The sequence below is a fragment of the Martes martes genome, assembly GCF_963455335.1.
Source record: "Martes martes genome assembly, chromosome: 3".
In the NCBI taxonomy this organism is placed as follows: Eukaryota; Metazoa; Chordata; class Mammalia; order Carnivora; family Mustelidae; genus Martes; species Martes martes.
Genome location: NC_137890.1, coordinates 102,291,652 through 102,315,232, shown reverse-complemented (window position 1 = coordinate 102,315,232; position 23,581 = coordinate 102,291,652). Strand labels below are relative to the sequence as shown.

At 34.5% G+C, this 23,581-nt stretch overlaps 1 protein-coding gene across 2 annotated transcripts in view; it reads right to left on the bottom strand.

Moving 5' to 3' along the window:
• Positions 1–23,581, bottom strand: part of R3HDM1 (R3H domain containing 1) — a gene marked incomplete at its 5' end in the record, with an annotated part of 131,595 nt that overhangs the window by 91,468 nt on the left and 16,546 nt on the right. For both annotated transcript variants that reach the window (XM_080799233.1, XM_080799234.1), the window contains 9 exons: positions 1,087–1,313; positions 1,423–1,473; positions 1,556–1,593; positions 3,845–3,940; positions 4,032–4,140; positions 9,990–10,130; positions 10,214–10,273; positions 18,561–18,639; positions 19,715–19,829. In XM_080799233.1, the coding sequence (XP_080655359.1) occupies positions 1,087–1,313; positions 1,423–1,473; positions 1,556–1,593; positions 3,845–3,940; positions 4,032–4,140; positions 9,990–10,130; positions 10,214–10,273; positions 18,561–18,639; positions 19,715–19,829 (916 nt within the window). The remainder of the gene's footprint in view (positions 1–1,086; positions 1,314–1,422; positions 1,474–1,555; positions 1,594–3,844; positions 3,941–4,031; positions 4,141–9,989; positions 10,131–10,213; positions 10,274–18,560; positions 18,640–19,714; positions 19,830–23,581) is intronic.

The window sequence follows — 23,581 nt, the reverse complement described above, 5'->3', positions numbered from 1 at the left end:
ATATAAATTACAAACAGTACATGATCTTAAATGTTTAAATTCAGCAGTGTATGCCTAAGTGACATACTCAAAAATACAGTAATTTTTTCCTGTTGTGATGACTGAGTGGTCATTTTCGTAAATAAATGTGTATCTTGCATATGCATAATTTATATTAATAAATTTTACCTATCTCTAGCAATATTCTATCATATACACTAGGATATTTTTAATATCCATATTATGAGCTAAAAGGGTGACAAGGGCAATTCATGAGTCTCAATAATTTAAAGAACTGACTACAGATAAGGTTTTAAAAAAAAATACTTGGCTACCTTCAAATCTCTCCCTTTGATTGTTATCTGTACAATACCATATGTCTAGGTTAACAAAAATAGGCTAAAGATAGCCATTTTTGCTAACTTTCAATGCTTATTTAGGGATAAAAATAAAGATCTACAAGGATTCTAAGAGAGATGTGAGCTTTTATAGTACTGAATGCAGCTGGTGAAGGTGAAGAGAAAAGGTATGACCCTAAACGTAAGGCACTGTAAAAGCAAAGAAACTAAGATGAGGATGTTACTAAAATTTTTACTCATTTACAATAATTACATCACATTATTTTTCCTCAGTTTTAAAATTCCTCAGAAACTTCTTGACAATTTTATTGATTTTTTGAATAGCAAGGAAGGACTTTATCATGAAAAATGCAATGAATATTTGATAGCATTAGCTGAAAACGCAATCAATGTTTAGTAATCCTGGTGAGAAACGAGGCCTTCCTATTATAAGGAAGCAATGAAGAATTTCCAACTACCTCTGGGGACTCAAACAAGACGTGACATTTCACTGAACTAACTTGATTTAAGTTTATGTCACAACAGAGAATTTTTACTTTAACTGATGTTTGTAAATCTCTCTCCAACAGAGAATGAATCTTAATGTTGATACATATATTACCTCTTAAGTACTGCGGAGGTGCGCAATGCACTGCTGGTAAGAATTTTATGTTAGGATAATTGCAGAAGCCACAGGATAAATAAAGAGGTAAGACAATAGCAGGGAAACTAATGTTTTGATTGCACAGTTCTAGACAAATACTTATACCTGTTTTTGAAAGCCTGCCTATGCTTTTGCTGCTCCCAGAACTATCACCTCTTGTCAGGACTGAGATTCCACTGAAGCTGCTGGCTTTGGTTACAGCAGGCTTGAAGTTTCGGAGAGAACTGTCAGAATCGGTGCTGCTCCAGGGTCGTGGTTCAGAATACTTCAGCTCGTTCTCAGTGCTGCTTTGATGGCTATTTGTTGATCTCCCCGATGCATCTTTATTAACTCTGCAATTTAGAAATACAACTTTGAGAGGCTAGTAGGAACAAAAGGAGAAAGAATAGAGAAGATAATGCTTTGATTTTTCAATACAGCATGAAAACATGCTTCCAGTACCTAAATATCTGACGCCTCTGCTGGGTACTACTAGCATCCTCGTCTTGGATTCTGTTGGCATTTTAATAAGACATTTTTATTTTTATTAGGATCAGTCAGATAGTTAACAAATGAATGTTAAAAATTCCCTCACCTTTTGTCAATAATATAATTCTCTTGGGAACACAGGGACTAGAAAGAAAGAATAGATATAAAAAGTTGAGCTTTTGTCAAATACATCATGTATCTGTAAACCAATGATGACAATCAAAATTGTATGTAACAATATTTAAAAAGCATCATCCACCCTGCCCACAAAATCCAAAATGGTGACAAGGATACACAATAAGTAATAATGAAATTATTTCTGGCTTGGAGGTACTATGCATTCTTTTAACAGATATACATCTTGAAGCCATTCATTTTTGTGGTACAGATTAAATGGAAATTCAAATATTCTCTTCTAAACAAGCGAACCCATTTTCGTGATTATATATTACACAAATCTGTAGGTTTTACCTTACTCACTCAACTAATACTTTGCTTAGCTGTGGTTTGGTTGTGGCTGTAGTAGTGAGTAAGGAGCTATACCTCAATGCAGCTCATAGCCAAACTCTTCTAATGCTATTAACCTAGGTCAGGCAACCACCATTCTTCCTTGTATTATGATGACAGTCTTCCAATTAGTTTTCCAGCTACCAGCTTTTGCCCCTTTCATCCAGTTTAAACAACATAAGCCACAGCAGTCTCTCTAATATGTCAATCTGATCACGCCTCTTCTCTCCTTAATAGCTCCCTGACGTTCTAGCACAGGGGTTGGCAAACTATGGTCAGCCACCTGTTTTTGCAAATAAAGTTTTACTGGTACACAGCTATGCCCATTCATTTATGTATTTTCTAGGTCTGCTTTCACATTAGAAAGGCAGATGTGAGTTGTTGCAATAAAGACTGGATGGCTCTAAACACCTAAAAACTAATTATTTGGCTGTTTACAGAAAAAGTTTGCTGACTCCTGCTCTAACTAAAAGCCCAACAACCTTAACCAGCTTTCATGATCACGTCATCTGCTTCCTGCTTATTTCTCTAAACTTTCCTCACCTCCTGTCACCTACACTATAGTCCAGCTTCTCTGAACCTTTAAATTCCCTATCTGTCAAGGTCTCCTTTATCTCTGAGCCTCTGCTTGGAGGGTTCCTTTAGGTCTCGTCTTGGAACCCAACTCTCACCCTCACGCCTCAGTTCTGGTTTGTGTTGCTTCTCAGCTGTGTCCTTTATTTTACCTTCATGTCTCTGCACATATCATATACTGTATTGTCATTACCTGGCTATTTACTGGGGCAGAGACTTATAAACTAGAGAGAGAAATACATATAGTTTAGGCTCTGAGTGCAGCAGACCTGGGTTAAAATCTCAACTCTGTCATTTTCTATCTACACAATCTTTTGCTATTTTACTTAGCCCCTTAGAACCTCAGTTTCCTTATCTGTAAAAACCAAACAGTGATAGTATCTACCATATATAGGATTGTTTGGGGGATAAATCATTTTAGCTGTTCATGGATATGTCCTCCAGGGCCTAATATAGCACATACTATTGGTGCTCAATAAGGTTTGCATGAATATTAACTGATAGTTTAGATTTTAATGTTACTCTTTATTTTTTTAATATTGAGGAAATTTTTATCTCTGGCAGTGTTAACACAAATTATCTGCATTCATATATCCTTGAATAATACCTAGTACTGTACAGAATGGACACTTAATAGACACTGGTAAAACCAAACTGAATCTCTTCTCAAATACATATATAAAATAATTAGCCACTTGAAAGATTTCTTTCATATAATCACTTAAAAGTAGAAAATAAATAGAATATAAAAATTAATTGGTTTAATTTGTTTTTGTAAGAAGTAGGTATCACAGCCAGTGTAGAGCCCAATGTGGGGCTTGAACTCACAACCCTGAGATCAAGACCTGAGCCTAGGTCAAGAGATTGACTCTTAACTGACGAAACTATCCAGGTGCTCCTCATTAGTTTTATTTTCGAAGAAGAAACAAGTTACTTATTGAGGAAAGTCTATTACCGAGAAGAATTTAGAGTACATGATTTTGTAGACTATGACCAATGTTCTTAAAATCTCAAGTCTGTGAGAAGTCTGGAAGAAAAAAATTACACAAACTTTATACTCAGTCTGATATACTGCTCCTATAGTCTACCTGCATGCAACTTTTGAAATATTTATATAACTGCTGCAATGTAGCATTTTATAAGTTATTAAATTATTGATACGAACAAGACAGACCTCAATATTCCTAACAAGTGACTTTATACATAACAAATATGGTTACAAATAAATGATCAATAGATGATAGGAGGAATGAGTTCCTATAATGCAAATTAACATATACCTAACAGTGAGATCTAAATCTAAGTCAGTACATACATCTTGGGAAAATATTCGGTCTCTAGCTCTCTGGTATTCCTCTTCCCTTTCTTCTATAGATTTGCTTCTTCTGTCATCTTTCAAACGTATTCTCATCTAAAGAAACAAGGACAATTAATTCTTGGGAAAATGACCTAATGGTGTTAAGTCCTGCACCCAGAAAAAAGCTGCAATTGTCGCAGATTACCTGGTTATCATCTTTGTCAAAGCTGGAGTTATCTCTCTTGAGGATATATCGTTTCTGAAAATCTTCACCTTTATCATCCTTAATATGTTCATTGAATTTCTGATCAGGTCTAAAAAAAACCCCAAGGGAACAGAGGAGATAGTACACATTACTTACAGAAAAGTTAAATAAAACATTTTATTTAAAGTAACCAAAGCAATAAAAAATTACCATTCACTAGTGCCACTAATAATTAATACTTGTGTTATCTCATTTACTCTTCATAATAATCTTATGAGAAAATATTAACTACTTTATGTTACGATTTAAAGGCCATTATGAAAAACACACTGTGGGCTCTGGAATCAGACTGCCTGGGTTCAAACATTCAGTTTTACTCCTTTAGTTGCTTCAGGATGTGCACAAGTTACTTAACCTTTCTGTTCCCTAGTTTCCTCATTTATAAATTGAATTATAGTATACCTACTTCATAGACTTGCTCTGAAAAGGAAATGAATAAATACATGAACAGCACTTAAAACAGTAAACTCTCAACAGAAGTTATTATAAATATTACTGAAACAAAACAAAACAAAACAAAACAAAACTGAGGTTCCAATGGCTTAAGTAACTGTCTAGGATCAAGGGCAAGTGTATGACTGAGCCACAGTTGGAGTGCTGGTACGTCAGACTCAAGGTCTATTTATCCTTTTTGCATTGCCTCCTCTAAATCTAAGAAAAAATTCCATGAAAAAGAAAAAGTATATGGTACGTCATCTTATGTTACACTCTTACAATACCTGGTTTGGTGTGACATAATTGAAAGTAATAAAACATTCTGAGGTTTAATTACCTAAAACCTAACAGGCTCATTCAAAATGCTACCAAGTTACCACGAATTCTTAATTATAACAGGGTATATCTTTGTTTTATACTACTGGAAACAGGTTAAAAAAGAAACATTTCTCTTTTTTGGAAGTTAAAGTTATAACCTGAAAGAATAATTATGAAATCATAACAATGTATTAAATGGCTGATTGGTCTTTTCTCTATAGAAATGTTGTAAGTTCTGATGAGATCCAGAAGACAGACATAATAAGGTTATGGTCTGTGGAAAAATAAAACTATGTAAAACTTCACTTTCTAAAATATACTATCAACTTCAACAAAATTATTTAATATTCTTGTGACTTAGTAACATCCTATTATAAAATTGGAATTAGTCTTTTGGAATACATGATACATAAAAATATATTTGGAGGCACGAAGTCTAACTGAACTCGAGTAGATTTTTACATATAGTTTAAATGTATTTATATAGTGACATAATATATTGTGAACACCCTAAGTAAATTTCTAAACAAAACAAACCTAAGTAATGACATCTTCAGCAAATGTGATCATATATATGTCATTATATATAATAGTCAAGTAACTCTCTTGAATATTTAATGTAGTGAATTTTTAGTAAAGCACTGTTTCTACATTCTGTCAAATTATGCAAAAGGAGATTTAAAAATAAGAATTATCTAAGTAAGCTGAAGAAATCTGTATTTTAAAATATACTCAGATAAGTGAAACGAAGAGCAGATCTCCACACAGAACTACAGACATAACTAGAAGAACAATAAAAGAGTAAAAACAATTTCATGACCAAAGTGACGAGAAAAAGATTGCTTTCTTTAGTAGAAGTGTGAAAGATTATTATCTATTAGTTCTGAAGATGGCAGTATGTTGTTACTTCTGTCACAATTGCCCTGCTTACTTTTACCAACTATTTCTGTAGCTGTTTGAAGTCTTCTTCTTATTGAAGGACTCTATACTTGGATGAGAGATTCTCATTCCAAAGTCAACTATAATGTTTAACCTAGGGCCTGGCAACTTTTCTAAGAGCAGCTGGATTCCCACACCAAATAGCATTGGCAGGCATTTCAGCTAACCTTAAGACTGTCTTACCTCTTTCTTTTATAGATGCCTGAAATTACTGCCCTGCAATCGCCAACTTCCCGCTCCATTGAGACACCCCAGTGGACACCGGGTGGTTGACATCCACAACACCACTGGTTCAAGGCTGGAGCGGGTAATTTGCCTATGAGGAAAAGGTAAGTTTGCATTTATTCAATGTGGAGCAGATCTCTAAGGTTTTCTGATTTACAACCTTCTTCATATTCCAGAAGATATAAAATAAGAATACAGTGTAACTTCAATGATCTGAATGTCCAGTTATAATTACACTACTGATCCATTTTTCTTTAAGTATATCATGAACATCTGTGTTTAGCTCAGCTTTTGATGACTTTGATTAAGAGAATTCTAAAGCTTTCTGACATCATTTATAGCATTCAAATAACCGAGGTTACACTGTATTGAAAACCTTAGAGAATCATCAGTCAAAATGTTAGACAAAATGCCTGCTAATGTACTTGTGGTTGGGTATCCAGCAGCTCTGAGTATTGCTGAAAGGTACTGGTTAAATGAATTAGACTTCTATTCACCTTCATTTCAGGTCATATCTTATGGTTACTTGAGCTATGATATAATGAATTGGGAACAGACTAATTGATGATATTTTTAAAAGAATAAGGGACAAATAGAGGAAAATTAAATCAGATTCACATTTGCAGTAGGTAAAATATAATCTCTAAAGAAAGACAAGATCCTTTTCAAAGACATCTATCTTCATTAATTTAATTTTAATTGTAGGAACAAACATTTAAAACTACTAGGCTCCACCACTGTTATCTATTTAGTTGACACAATACTATATGAAAGGGAAGAAAACCAAGTTTGTTCCAGTAAACAATATGGCAGCTATAAGAGTAAAGGCCATTATAACAGAAGGGATATGAGTGAATTAAATACCACCACGCCAACAGAATGGTTCATAGATAAGACCCTAAGAGAAACATAGCTTCAAGAAAAGCATAAAAATATTTAAGTTTTAGCATTATCTATGTCGTCAGAAGCTGACTGCTGCTCATTACCACAGACCCACTGCTGCCACATATGAAATTGATATAGAAAATGCTTCATATAGGCAGATTACCACCAAAGTATAAATATTAGCTGAACTAGTTGCTTTAGGATTAGTTTTACAGATAGGCCAACAAAGGTGCTGTGTACAAAATTTTAGGTGCCTTTGACTGGGCCTTTTACTTCCAAATAGCTGCACTGATGATATAATTCAGCAATATTATAAAGCTATCACTTTTTTTTTCCTTCTTTCTGAGCTTGTCTCTCTTTTCCTTCCTTCCTTCCTTCCTCTCTTTAACGTGTAATGTATTATTTGCCTGAGGGGTACAGGTCTGTGAATCATCAGGCTTACACATTTCACAGCACTCATCAGAGCCCATACCCTCCCCAATGTCCATAACCCAACCACCCTATCCCTACCCCCTGACTTCCCAGGAACCCTCAGTTTGTTTTGTGAGATTAAGATTCTCTAATGGTTTGTCTCCCTCCTAATCCCATCTTGTTTCATTTTTTCCTTCCCTACCCCCCACAACCTCCTGCCCTGCCTCTCAAATTCCTCATATCAGTGAGAGCATATGATAATTGTCTTTCTCTGATTGACTTATTTCACTCAGCATAATACCCTCTAGTTCTATTCATGTTGTTACAATTGGTAAGATTTCATTTCTTCTGATGGCTGCATAGTATTCCACTGCATATGTATATACCACCTCTTCTTTATCCATTCATCTGTTGATGGACTTCTAGGTTCTTTCCACAGTTTGGCTATTGTGGACAGTGCTGCTATAAACATTTGGGCACATGTGCCCCTTCAGACCACTACATTTGTATCTTTAGGACAAATACCCAGTAGTGTGTCTGCTGGGTCGTAGGGAACTCTATTTTCAACTTTTTGAGGAACCTCCATACTGTTCTCCACAGTGGCTACACCAGCTTGCATTCCCACCAATAGTGTAGGAGGGTTCCCCTTTCTCCGCATCCTCGCCAACATCTGTCGTTTCCTGATTTGTTAATTTTAGCCATCCTGACTGATGTGAGGTGGTACCTCATTGTGGTTTTGATTTGTATTTCCCTAATCCTGAGTGATGTTGAGCACTTTTTCATGTGTCTGTTGGCCACATGTGTCTGTTGGCCATCTGGATATCTTCTTTGCATAAATGATTGCTCACGTCTTCCACTCATTTCTGTTTTTTTTTTTTTTTAAAGATCTTATTTATTTATTTGACAGAGACAGAGAGATAGAGCGGGAACACAAGCAAGGCGGAGTAAGAGTGGGAGAAGCAGGCTCCCTGCTGATAGGGGAACCAATCCAGGACCCTGGGATCATGAAGGCCTTCCCTGAGACGAAGGCAGATGCTTAATGACTGAGCCACCCAGGCGCCCTCTTCTGCCCATTTCTTGATTGGATTACTTGTTCTTTGGGTTTTTAAATTAACATATAATGTATTATTAACCCAGTGGTACTGGTCTGTGAATCGCCAGGTTTACACACTTCACAGCACTCACCATAGCACATATCTTCTCCAATGAGTTTGATAAGTTCTTTATAGATTTTGGATACTAGCCCTTTATCTGATATGTCATTTGCAAATATCTTCTCCCATTCTGTCAGTTGTCTTTCGGTTTTGTTGACTGTTTCCTTTGCTGTGCCAAAGCTCTTGATTTTGATGCAATTCCAATAGTTCATTTTTGCCCTTGCTTTCCTTGCGTTTGGAGATGTTTCTATGAAGAATTTGCTGCGGATGAGGTTGAAGAGGTTGCCGTCTGTGTTTTCCTCAAGGATTTTGATGGATTCCTGTCTCACATTAAGGTCTTTCATCCATTTTGAGTCTATTTTTGTGTGTGGTGTAAGGAAATGGTCCAGTTTCATTCTTTTGCATGTGGCCGTCCAATGTTTCCCTCAAGGATTTTGATGGATTCCTGCCTCACATTGAGGTCTTTCATCCATTTTGAGTCTATTTTTGTGTGTGGTGTAAAGAAATGGTCCAGTTTCATTCTTCTGCATGTGGCCGTCCAATTTTCCCAACACCATTTGATGAAGAGACTGTCTTTTTTCCACTGGACATTCTTTCCGACTTTGTCGAAGATTAGTTGACCATAGAGTTGAGGGTCTACTTCTGGGCTATCTTGTTCCATTGATCTATGTGTCTGTTTTTGTGCCAGTACCATACTGTCTTGATAATTACAGCTTTGTAATAGAGCTTGAAGTCTGGAACTGTGATGCCACCAACTTTGGCTTTCTTTTTCAAAATTCCTCTAGCTATTCAGAGTCTTTTCTGGTTCCATATAAATTTTAGGATTATTTGTTCCATTTCTTTGAAAAAAAATGAATGGTATTTTGATAGGGATTGCGTTAAATGTGTAGATTGATAAAACTATCACTTTTTAAAACAAATGGGTGCTCTTAACTCCTTAAAAACTTTTCCTCAGTCAATTAAACATAGCTCAGAAGGGGGATACAACATTATGGATAATACTATATCAACCAACAGTCCCAGCTTCTTGAGATTTGTAGGATTAAAGAAGCAAAACCAAAGGTTGAAAAGATGGTAAAATGATGGGAGATTAATTGAATGTGAGGGTGTCAAAATTTGCCTTAAAAAAATTTTTTTTACACTATGTTAATTGACTTGAATTAAAACAAAACAAAACAAAACAAGCAAAACCCCCTCAAATTTGCCTAAGACTGGCCACAGCTATCTAAATTACATTAACTAAAAATTCCAAGTGAATGGTTTTCAAATATCAGTGATATGACTTCTGAAGTTTTGTTTTTGCTTTCCAAACCAGTCCTCATTGACCTGCTTTATTTTAGTCTAGACTGGTTCATTTTGTATCTAGTGCACTAAAAGACATTTTATGTATTTTTTGGCCCAATCACATAAGGTTACTATAACATTTAACTGGGCTGCTAAAACGTGGAAAACCTCAGATGAAAGGTGCTGTTGAAAGATAAAGTATGGTCACATATATACTTAACAAATGCCTACATTTGTTGATACTTACATTCTTGTATTACTAGTTTTGTTTACTATGACAGACTTCCCACTCTGATCAACATTGTGGTCTAATCCAAAGTAAGCGGCTACTCTGTGTAATAGCATCCTATGGTAAGATGTCATTGGGGGAAATTTTTTACGTGGAGACCTAGAAGTAGAAGAAAAACTAATTTAGTAAATCAAGGAGAACCATGATGACAATTTGTTTTCTTGTTAAATGTCGGGACTTACTCATTATTACCAATGAAATCTAATATTTCTTGTTCCAATTTCAACAGCATCATTCTGTCCCTGAAACAAAATATGAAGACTCTTAAATATAAAACTTAACATTGAAATAATTATAAACACTGCATTATTATGACTAAATTTTCCCCTAAAAACTGCACTTTGAGGACTATCACAAATTTGATGCCAGAATATACACATGACTTCTAAAAAAGTAATGTTTAGAAAAAATAAAAGACGAATTTTTTTTAGTTTAAATTTTTTTTAATGGAAAATTTCATACATACACAACTGTAGGGAGAACTGTCTAATGAATCTCAATGTAGCTTTTACCCAACTCCAACAATTACCAAACACATGGCCATACTTAAAACAGATGTATTTTGATCTAAGTATCACTACATTGGAGTCTGTTCTGTAGATATATGGATAATAAGAGCATATTAATCTTTACTTCCTTAATAAGGCTGAGAAATAGCAGGAACACAGGCATCTTTAGTTAGGCTCATGACTTTGTTATCCTCAACTCTATAGAAACAGTACTCTAAAGAAAATGCAATGCCAGTAACAACAGGAATACTCCTATGGGAATCTAATGCTAGTATACAGATTGAATTATGGCAGAGAAGTATGAATTACATTATTAATTCTAACTCAGAAGGAGAAACCTTTTCAAATCATCAGATGAACTTGTATTATAAATTTTTAAGACTTTGGAAATTTTTGCCATAAAAATAAAAATGAACCCAAGGCTTCCAATATGAAAAATAAATAAGGACTCAAGGGAAAACTGGCATGTGCTCCTTTAGACCACTAGAGTCCTACTTAATGTGCATATGCTGTAACGAATATTAACAGTATCACTACTCCCCAAAGGACCTCCTTGCTCACATACCAAGGACATGGCTCAAAGCAGTATTCTTGGGCTCACTGGAAATTTCAGGTGCATGTGAAACAAATAAACACTCTTGAGAATTTTCAAACTAGAAGTAGCTTTACAGATTATTCAGTTCTGTCCCTCAATTTTTAGAGATCAAGAAAACTAGGCCAAAGGTTAATGCTTCCCTCTCAAATAAACAATACAGAGTAGAATCCTCTAACTCTAATAGGACAGAGGATGTGGTGCTTTTGCTCAAGCTGCTTGAAAGTCTATACTATACATTAGCTCTGAGTTTGACTTTCCCTCTAGATTGCAAAGAAGTCTCATAAAACCAAGTAATAGTTGACACACACACACACACACACACACACACACACACACACAAAATAAATATTTAACATTAGTTGAAAACTGAAGAGAAAATATGCCCACCTGGTGACTTTAAATCCAAAGCTGAAAACATGATTACATTTTTAAAAAAAATTTGTTAGAGAGAGCGAGCGAGCACAGGCAGACAGAGTGGTAGGCAGAGGCAGAGGGAGAAGCAGGCTCCCTGCCGAGCAAGGAGCCCGATGTGGGTGGGACTCGATCCCAGGATGCTGGGATCCTGACCTGAGCCAAAGGCAGCTGCTTAACCAACTGAGCCACCCAGGCGTCCCACATGATTACATTTTAACACGAATTCTAGCAACACTCAATTCTGCCCCAAGCCTGGTTCACCTTTAGTATTCCTCATCTCAGTAAGTGGCACTATGTTTCACCCAGTATACTGTACTAGAAGCATCTGTAGCCTGCTATAATCCTTTTTCTAACCCTCCTATGCAGTTAATTAGTACTGCAAATTTTATCAATCTTCTATTTTTTCTTGTTTCTCACTGCTGCTAACTTGGATCCAAGCAAGCAGGATCTCTGGCTTGACTACTAGAACCATAGTCTATTGTTTCTCTCTGTCTTCCCTCATTCCAGCCTTATCTTTTCTACCTGAATATCCATAACATCTTCTAAAAGCACACGTGTGACCACATGTTACTGCCTTGGTTAAATATTTATGATAGGCTTCCCACTGCTCTTAGGTTAGAAATTAGCATCTGTAATGGGGCCTACTTTCATCTACCTCTTCAGCCTCATCTTCTGTCTCTTAATCAAAAAACTTTTATCGTTTGGCTTATCTCTGTACTTGCCAAGCTCCTTCCTGTCTCTGGTTACTTGAACATGCTGTTTCCTTTGCCTAGAACAACTTCTTATATTCTTTCTTAGAAACTGTTTCTTTCACACTTTTCTTTAAAAGCATTTATCACAATTACCATTGTATACTTACTTGGACTACACAGAGGAGCTCAACAAATATATCTGCATGGAATCTATTAATCAAATTATAAAGTCTTTTGATATAAAAGATTCATAAAAACTTTTAATGTATTTTACCTGAAATTTTTTAGGGAGGTTGGGAAGTTTTAAATTCAGAAGTCTCCCCCGACAAAAGGACTTATTTATGTAACTGTAAGACGCTCTTTTCATCTAACCTTTTGAGTACAATGTGTATTGAGATGAAATAATTCTAACTTTTCTGATGTACTTTATATAGTTATTGTTTTTTAAAAAAAGAAAGGAATCAGAGGCAGACAATTTATTAAGCATTCATGAAATAATACTTTCAAGTTGGTCTTCTGTTTCACAGGTAAATGCAAACATGTAATAAAGGTAGTAGAATAATCACTAATAAAGCTAATATGGAGGTGAAAACATGTAAGTGGTAAAATAAATTATATCTACAAAAATCAGGCAAGGGATACACAAATAAAAGGATGTAAAATGTGGTATCATATACATAAAACATGGGGGAGGGAAGTAAAAATTTAGTGCTTTTAACGTGTTCAAACTTAAGTGACCAACAACTTCATAGAGACTGCTGTAAGATGTTATGTATGAATAGAATAGTAACCACAAATCAAAAACCTCAATAGATGCACACAAAAAAAGAGAAAGGACTCCAAGTATAACACTGAAGAAACTCATCAAACCACAATGGAAGAGAGCCAAGAGAAGGAGAAAAGAACAGAGAACTATAAAACAACCAGAAAACAAGTAACAAAATGGCAAAAATTACATACTTACCAATAATTACTTTAAATGTAATGTAAATGGACTAAATGCTTCAATCAAAAGACATAGGGTGAATGAATGGATTAAAAAAACATGATCCATGTATATGCTGTCTATAAGAGACTAATTTCAGACCTAAAAACACACAGGGATTGAAAGTGAAGGGATATAAAAACATTTACCATGCAAATGGAAGTGAGGAGGGGGAAGGTGTTGGAGTGGGAGGAAGGGGGAGGGAAAGCCAAGTTAGGAATACTTGTACCAGACAAGATAGGAAAAAAAATGGTTTTCTGTTTTTGAACAGTGGGCAAAAGATCTGTGAAATCTTCTTCAGGGAATATATTGCCACTGAAAAGAAATTTCTGTTGTCTCCAGGAAAGAAAAAATTCTACCAATTTTACTAGCCACTAATAAAAATTCAGGTTTTGTTTTGTTTTTTTTTTCTTTCACAGGTAGATCTATGGGCTGCAGAGGATTTTTTACCATTATCTGGACCATGTACTATTTAAACCAAGCCTCCCTGTTTAGTTTACTAAACTCTTAGTTACTAAGAAGTATAACTGACTAGAAAAATAAGGCTGGTAATCTTCCTAAGTTCTTAAGATTTACATCTCCAGCCTTTTATTCACTGTAGCTTACTTAGTACATGCTTCCTGTAATATGTAATCAAGGTGAGATATTTTTGTAATGATTTTAAGTTAAAAATTAGTAACTTTAGAGAAGCAGTGCATATAGGACTCAAACTAATAGGTCCACAAATTACTCATCCTAAGGCATAAGGTTTAGCACATGAACCTCAAAGTGGGCATAGTTATTGAAATTATTGTATAGTCTTTAAAAGGGAACCAATGTATGCTGTCTATTATTTAAAAAATAAGAAGAATAGGGATCTCAATCAAACCAATCAATAAGCTATTACCTAAAGCTCAAATGAAGGGGCATCAGTTTTTTACTTATAAAGTGTTCTAGCCCTTATACCAGAAATAACTAGAGAAACTGTACATAGCTGGTATACTAGTGGCAAATAAAAAAACCAGAAAATAATAATGCTTCTATCTGACCACCCCTTTCCCAATATTCCATATGAACCTGGCCAAACATTTGCAACAGATAAGAAATAAAACAAACATTACTTACAATAAAAGTAATTTTAGAAATTAAAATAGAACTATTATATGACATTCTCCAGAGCAAACCAAATTACTTTTAAAATATCCCTTCTCAGGATTAATCCAAAAGTTTCTCCCCTTTATTAGTTATGTAACAGTTGCCTACATTATACGTATTTCTTCACTACATGTGGAATTTACATAAAATGGGTACAAAATAAATACAAAAATAGGTAGAAGATTATGTCACTGAATATAATTTCTATCAAAATCAACTTTAGGCTCTTAGGTTCTAATTCAGCAATGACTAGTTAGCGTAGCCTCTGCAAATATTTTTTGCAATAAGAATTCCAGATAAATTAGTTTACATTGGGAACTAAGTTTATTTATTTGGTTGAGAACAAGCTAAAGATTTAATGATCAGAAGAAAAATTTTGAAATGAAATGTTTACTGTATTTTTATATTACTAAAAATAAAACTGCTTAAAATCTAGAACTCTGAGCAATACTGAATCTTGAAAGTTTTAGTGTAAACTTGAAATATTTACTACTATTTCCGTACCATGTATATCTGGCAATTAATTGTGTGTTTCACTGAGAGAACACTGAGTCATTAATTAAGTAAATCTTTTTCTCACAAAATTTAACATTCGCTCCAACTTTCTAAATCATATCGACATTAGTAATACACCAGTCATTACATGAATTATTCACTTATATGTTTATTTAAATAGAAATATAAATGCATACACAGAAAAAAAAAGTACTGATACATGCTAAAATATGGATGAAGCATGAAAATATTATGTTTAGTTAATGAAGCCAGTCCACGAAGACCACATACACATAATTTCATTCATATAAGATATTCAAGGGGCGCCTGGGTGGCTCAGAGGGTTAAAGCCTCTGCCTTCAGCTTAGGTCATGATCTCGGGGTCCTGGGATGGAGCCCTGCATCGGGCTCTCTGCTCAGCGGGGAGCCTGCTTCCCTCTCACTCTCTGCCTGCCTCTCTGCCTACTTGTGATCTCTATCTGTGAAAAAAATAAATAAAATCTTAAAAAAAAAGATATTCAAAACAGGAAAATCTATAGAGATATAAAGTAGATTAGATCTCAGAGCATAGGACGGTGAGAGCTAAAGAATAGAGGGTTTCTTTTTGGAATGATGAAAAAATTCTAAAATTGACTGTAGTGATGACTGTAACCTGTGGGTATAATAAAGCCATTAAATTGTACATTTAAAAATACATATGCAGATAAATTTAAAAGTTTTGCATTTGTAGAAGATAACAGAGAATTGTAAATAGAAAAATATTTGGGAATGGATAAAAATGATCTCTAATTGTTGTCCTTACTGAGGTCTCTCCTACAGGTTAAAAGGAAAGAAAAATTCTGCCTTTCTAGCATCCTGTTTTGTTTTATGGAAATTAGCTATGTGTTTTCTACCTTCCCCCTTATTCCTCAATGCACTGAATTCTGGTTTCTACCATCCCACCCCAAATGAAACAATTTATTAAAAGAGTCAGCAATTTCCTAATTTCTCAACCTAATGAGCAGGTCCCTGTGTTATTTTATCTTTCATGAAACAGCTCCTGGCTTCTGACCCCCAGGCTAGCCACTGTTTTTTTGTTTTGTTTTGTTTTTGAGAAAGAGAGAGGTGAGGTGGGGCCAGGGAGAGGGAATGACAGGAGAGGGAGAAAGAATGAGAGAGAGGTAATCTCAAGCAGGCTCCATACCCAGTGTGGAGCCCTATGAGGGGCTCAATCTCATGACCTTGAGATCATGACCTGAACAGAAATCAAGAGTCAGATGCTAAACTGACTGAGCCATCTAGACCGCCACCCCCTGCCCCAGCTAACTAAGACAAATGGTCTCATGATTGTTCCACTTTTAAGACTTAGTCTCTTCCTATTTCATCTACATTTTCTATGCTGTCTTTCCACAGAACGTTGTCCTTGTCATTTACTCCATCTCTCAGAGCAAACACATCATCCTCAAGCTTCACTTCTAGTAGTGACTCCGAATCTATTACTTGATTCAGGCTCATTTACTTGAAAACTAGAGCTCTTTAATTTTGGACAGATCTCACCTCCTGAGTTTTCCATCAGGCACCTCAAACTATACTTATTTATAACAGAACATGCCCTATTCCATTCAGGCTCTTCCTTACTCAGTTTCTCAGTTAATGGCACTGTCAGCCTAGCCAGAAACCTAAAGTCTATTCTGTTCTACTGTATCACACCATCACTATGGTACTTCCTAAATATCTTCAAACATGTCCTTCCCTCTCTATTCTTCCCTATGGTCTCCTAGCCACAATCCTTGTTTATGGTATTGGCCCCTCAGTGCCAAAGTAATCTTTCTAAAATGCACAACTAATTATGTCATTACTCTATTCAAAATCCATTAATTATTCCTCAACTTACCATGTCATATTCAGTACTTCTTAAATGGTACGCTATTGGCGTTTCAAGGAAGACTATTTTTCACTGTTCATTACTGTCTTAAAGATCTTTTTGGCATCCCTGGCTTCCTAGTAACACTCCACACTCACCACCCGAGAATGTTGGTACAATCTTAGCTCAAGGACAGATAGAAATGGGTTGTTTTCATACCCAACCATTCATAGAAATGTTTTTTTTTCATACCCAACCAACACCTTCCCCATCACTTTCTAAAATTACTTGCGACATGCCTCCCTGCTGGAGCCAGAATGTACAACCTCACACAGTAGTGTGTGAGAGAGGAAGTATACCACCGTGTCTTGTCAATGCACGTGTATCTATCTAGAATGCCTTTCTCATTTCTCCATATGGACAGCTTCAACTTAAAGCACTGTGAATTCAAGACTCAGCTCAGGCATATATTTTCAGTGAAGCCTTCCCGTAACCTTTCAAAAAGAGGTTGAGGCCTCCTCCTTGGATTTTTACAAAACTCCAAAAACCTCTTTTACAACATCAATTCTATTTAATTTTTTTAAAAAGATTTTATGTATTTATTTGACAGAGATGAGACAGAGAGAGAGAGAGAGAGAGAGAGTGAGCACACAAGCAGTCGGAGTAGCAGGCAGAGGGATAGGCAGAAACAGGCTCCCCACATATCAATTCTATATTAATTATATATCATATGTCTTTTTCTAGCTCAGAGATGGTGAATACTCTAGGGGAGAGATTGTATCTTTTTTTAATCTACAATGTTTTTAGCACAATGTTTAGAACACGACAGATGCTCAGTAAATGCCTGTTCAATGAACTAAGGAATTCATTGTTCTATTGTGACCACTGAGGAATAAACTTGAACTGAAGAAAAAAAATAAGTCATGTAGACTTGTCTTATCTTCCTCCTCACTCCATACTATGTACTCCTTCAGCCCTTTTTACAAGGAGACCACTTTTCATTTTGGTGGTTCTCTTTCTGGCATTTATGTTAAATGTAAAATAGAAAACCAAGATGATACTGACTACAATAAACCTTGAATGAAAATAAAGCTTATGTTAAATCATGACATAAGTCTCAGTGAGAATAAAGAGAGTTATTCCTGTTCTCTTCCTTATGCATATACCCAAAGAAACTGTTTTATTTTCATTTTCGTGTATGTTAAAGAACTATCACTTTGGGAAGCTAACATGTGGAGGAGGGGTTCTCTACCTTGGAATCTTCTACCCCATGAACGTGTTTGTTAGATTTTTTGTAGATAAGCCTTTTTGTGGGGAGAATACCACAAAGGGGTCAATGACCCGCCAGAAAGTTAGAGTCTATTCATTAGTACCCTGGCAACACAAAGGGTTTCACAGTGACCCACATAAGTACCTTAAAAATCTATGAGTTGAAGGTTAATACGTAAGAAGGAACAAAAATTCTGCATTTAGCTATATTCAAAAACTCACTATAAATGGATACACCAAGCTCTTATGTGGTTGAGAGTATTATTATGAGGGTAGTTTTTTCTTCTTCTTTTCCATGATTCATGATTACCTCTCTACCTCAATTAAGAGCCAAAATATCTTGGTGATTCTGTATTTCCAAAAATCCTATAAAAAGGATGAATTATTTTTATATCATGGGACATGAATAATGCAAAGAACTATTTATACATGTGCATACAGTAGACCAACATCTTAGCCCTAAGGAACTAAAATGTTTCTGGTGTACTTCAAACACTGCAATCTTATTCTAACATTCTAACTCCATAATGAAAACAAACATAGCAAAATTATGGTACTCTAAGCAATGTAAACCTTATAAATTTAATTTTTACCTGGGATTGTTTTTTAATGTATTTACTAAAAATTCATGTAGATCTATGCCAGTTGAATCAGTGTATTCTTGACTGGAATCTAAAAAACAACAACACAAAAACCCAGTATAAAGCTGTTTGAAAACAAATCCCTTTCTCTTTCACACATGACGCATATCTTAAATAAAATGAGATGCCCCAAACGGGAAAAAAATTGACAAATTAGGAAAAGGGAATTTATGATGAACTCTGATGACCACAAGCTTTCTACTCCCATAAAATAAACATAACATCGATTTATATAACTGCATGTACATGCATGTTCTTAAATTTTTTTCTCATATGTGTCAGTTTACTCTAAATTCTTTTTAAGACCCTTTTATATACACACAATTCTCATGAATAAAAAATGCCTCCTTGAGTGAAAAATTAGAATGAGTTAAATAATCATCTACATTTAGTGCAAATTAAGACAGCTTAGTTCAGTTATGAATATAAGTAGAGACAATAATTTGGAGGTAGGTAGAAATTCTAGTTCTGAAAGAATATTCAATTAGATTTGATCAGGTCTATCACCAAAGGCTTGCTTTCAAAATAGTTTTCCAGACTATGCATGCACAGTTTTGCACATTTACGTTCTTCCCCCTAAATGTAATATACTTATGTTGTTTATAACACCGGCCAATGTAACTGAGTTTATAAATCAAAGAAGCATTTTTACTGACTTGCAATGCTAGATGATGGTGGAGTTCCTTGAAACTGATTGTGAAAGATTCTGGGTTTCCAAGAATATTCTTACTGGATACTGAATATTTTGGCATCAGCTCGTTGTATCATAAAGAATTAAAGAGCAATATTATTTTTAGTGGAATCAAGTATGCAAATTACAGTGATTCCAGTATTTCATTATGAGAGACCAATAAGAGGTCAACAACAGTTACCTGCCTCAGTGATTCTGGCCTGTGCTGCAGTTTTTTGGCTGAAGCATCTTACTAATGTCCAGATTTGTGTTATGTCATTTTGCCCAAATGAGCAAATATTCTATCATCCCTTCAGTCTGTTCTGTTAGCATTTTTGCTGCAGATATACTATTTTTAATTTTTCTGGGGTAAAGGATGGCATTATTGATGTTAAAATTAAAATTTTGTTTGAAAACACAGAAATAAATTGCAAACCTCTTGATAACATTTTTCTGGGCAACTTATCACTGGCTTTTTCTTTTTCTGCTTCATCTTTTGAGGGCTTCTCCTCTTTTTCAAATGATTGTGTTAACTGGATCTGAATTTTCTCCTGTTGGAAGGCAAAATCGGTTATAAATGAAAATATAAAGCAATTTAGTTCATACCACATATTTTTATTTTTTGAGTAACACAAAACTGTACAGAGGAGGAAAGGGACAAAGATTTTTATGCTATTCAATTAGATTTTTCAAAATGGAATACAACTTAATATTTTTATCACTTTTATCTAAGTCTTGATAGAATATGTTAAAATTAATGTTTGAGTTGAATATATCAATTGAAACATATATTCTAAATTACTTCAGAGAATTTTCCATATTACTCAGAAAAGAGCTACTTGTGAAACCTCTAGAGGGTCAGAAGCAAGGTCTTCTTAACCTATTTTTGTACTGGAGAAGCCACAGCCAAACAAAAGAATAATAATTATCATTGGCCAAACAAAAGAATAATAATTATCATCAATCATGACAATAGGAACAACTGACAAGCCAATACCTAAAAAATAATTTTTTCGGTATCCATTATAATCTCATATTCCTCCATTCTCTTGCCATATAAATATATAAGTAAAACTTTCCAAAACCAAATCCACACAACTGATTATTTTTAATTTATGATTTACACATTACTGTTCTTCCTTCAATCACCACAAAGTTTGGGACAGGTTTCAAATAAGACTGTTTTCCTTCTGGATATGTAATATTTAATTGGGAAGTAATCATACCCTATAAAACTGAAAAGAAGGAATTCTACATTTCATTTCAAAAATAGTGTCATTACATGTAATTTCAGAAACCAAAGAAGTAATTGTAAATGAATTCACACAGCCTAAAAGGGCAAAAGGAAAAGAAAAGAAAAGAAAAAGTCACATAGCTCTGTTTATTCAGGCGAAGTTATAAAGGTAGAATAACTTCCAGACCATTTCTACTAACGATAGAAGTATGATCTATTTGTAGACTACATAATACTATTCTTTAGTGATGAAAAACATTGATGAGACAATTACTTCATTTTTCTGGGTGTTAGCTGTGGTGGAAATAGGTCTAATAAGTCAACATCAAAGGGGATATAAATTTCAGGAGTTGAAGTTGTAGCCACAAGAATTTTATTAACCTTCCCCCCCCGACACACATAATTTTTTTTCAAACAGTATTTGGCAGAATTCCAGATCTCATATACATATGTATGTATTTTTTCCTATAGGTTTGCTGACTGCTATGTTTACCTTCTTTTATTCTGCTTCTCATCCTACCTCAGTTCAAATTTGTGCTTAGAATATAGGGCAAAAGCTCTGCATGGGGAGTTTTTATTAGAATGATGAATACTTGCTTTATGCCCTCCTTTATCTTGCTTACCAAACTTCATACATTAATCAACTTCATACATTTATCAACTGATAAGTCATTTTTCTCATAATGACTCATTTTCTAATCTACTTTCCTTATTCTGTTCCCAAATATAAAACAGATATTTAAAAATGAAACTATGTTTCAGAAGTAGAACATTACAGAAGTTTTCCTGACTTACACATTCTATGCCAACTCAAGAATAATCTATGAAATCCATGTTGGAAGATTTCACATTTAGACCTTCACTAAAAGGAACTTCCATGATCAGATTTCATTTCTAAATTCCCTTCCCAAAGCCCTACATTTTAATTACAGATATTAAATTATTTTATCAAGATGAACTGTATTTAAAAATCCAGTAGGCTTCATACACTGAGACCTTGCTTTCCGTTGGTACTGAGGCCTTGTTTCTAGTAGCAAACAAACGAGACATATTTTAAACTCAGTAGTCCTTTTAAATGAACTCTTCTCACTATAAATAACTGGAAGGATAGCAACATCTCCAGAGGAAGCTGTAATTCCTTTACTCTTCACTGTCATTGACATCTGTTATTGAGGTCACTTCCCTCTCATAAGCTCTCATCAGACACAAGTGACATCTCTCTTTTAATTGCCTCTCAACCTTTTCAATAATGAGTTTTACTCCAGATTAATTCCTCAAAAATCACATTCTGAAGCAGGCATTATCAGTTGGAAAGTGTCTCTACTGCCAAGAATTAGATACTACCACATTTTATGAGAAATAGTTCATTTTCTAATACCCATTTAGGTGCACTTTAGTTAACTCAAGGCTTAGAAGAAGATAAATTTCTACTAAAAGCAGTATCTTTTATTAAGAGAGAATAATAATGGGTTATTATCTGGAAAGAAAAGAATTATTGTATCCAAGAGAAATTGAGAAAGAATCTATTAAGCGGAATACTGAACTCTGGCATGAATACCTTATTCATTATTCACATGCTATAAACTCAGCTCCTCGAACTTTATATAAACACAAAAATTATTATCTCTGATCAATAACAAATACATTAATATACAACATACACTCTTGATATTAATTTTTTCTCATATAAATTTTCACTAGACATATTTGTGTAGCACTGTGAGAATTTTCCCTCTAATATTTTTCAGATCAGGTTAAAATGTACTGAATAAAACCTAAGATCACATTACACTTTTTCTCAAAAAGTATGTACTTTTTCCATATTAACAGACTTATGAATGCCTCACCCTTCTCATTTTCTCAATATCCTTGGATTAATTCCATGAGGCTAAGATGATGCAACATTTTGGACAACGGAATGAAGAAATGAATTTTCAAAAAACCTTACAGTATCCATTGTTCCACCTTGTACGAGGTGTATTGTTTACTCTGACTTGTACAATGTAACTTTTAAAATTGCTATTTCAAAAAAATTTCATTCATTTCTTCCAAAGTGTATCATAACTCTTCAGCCTTGTCAACAATCATGTAAAAGCCAAAAGTTAACATTTAAAAATGTTCTCCAGGCAATAATTCTTAATAAAATATTTTGATTATATTTTAGCTTCTTGGTAGAAAGTTCATTCACTATTTTATTACTAAAGTGTATCTACTTTATAGAATATACAACTATCTTCTAACCATGTAGTTAAATTTTAAATAAAAATCACAAATTTTGAACCCCATGTTCCTGACACTTGAACAAATTTCAAAGGAAATGAATCTGTATATATTCAATGACAATAAATAAATTTATTTTCAAAAACTTCCTTTTGTATTTTGGAAACAAAGAAGTGAAGTGTTTTTAAAGAACCCAACACGTTCTAAATATGTGACAACTATCTTCAATATCTATAGGAGGGTTTTGAGGTATCAGCTTCTAAATCAAGGTAAAGTATAAGTCTTTTTGAATTAATAAATGTATAATTGGCATATATTTTTTAAAAAAGCACAACCTGCCATAACCATTTTTTTCCTTCCTCTTTTTAGTCACAGTTTCTTAAATAGCCACGAAGTTGCTTCAATTCTTTGAAAGTGGATTATTAGGATATAAAGGGATTTCAGTGCTCAAACCCTTAAGAATTAGAACACACCACCAACAGGCAAAGTTATCACACTTGATAACACTGGTAGAGGGTCCTAAAACATTTATGTATAAATGTCCAAAAGTAACATGAGACGAAGATCAGTGCATAGCTGAGATGATGAGAAAAGTGAAGTTATAGCATTAAAGAGAATACAAAAGGCAAACTGAACCATTCGCTTGAACCTCACTTGTTCAATATTTTAGAAGCACAGACAGAAGAGAAATTAGAAGTATTAAACTATTACAGCCAACCTAACTAGAAAACTGGCTTCACCATGCATTCAGGTTAATAAGTAAAATAATATGTCAAGCCAAAGTCCGGGTAGTCTCCTCTTCACACACAAGCAGTAAGTGTTTAACAAATTCATAAAAGCCAAAATTAA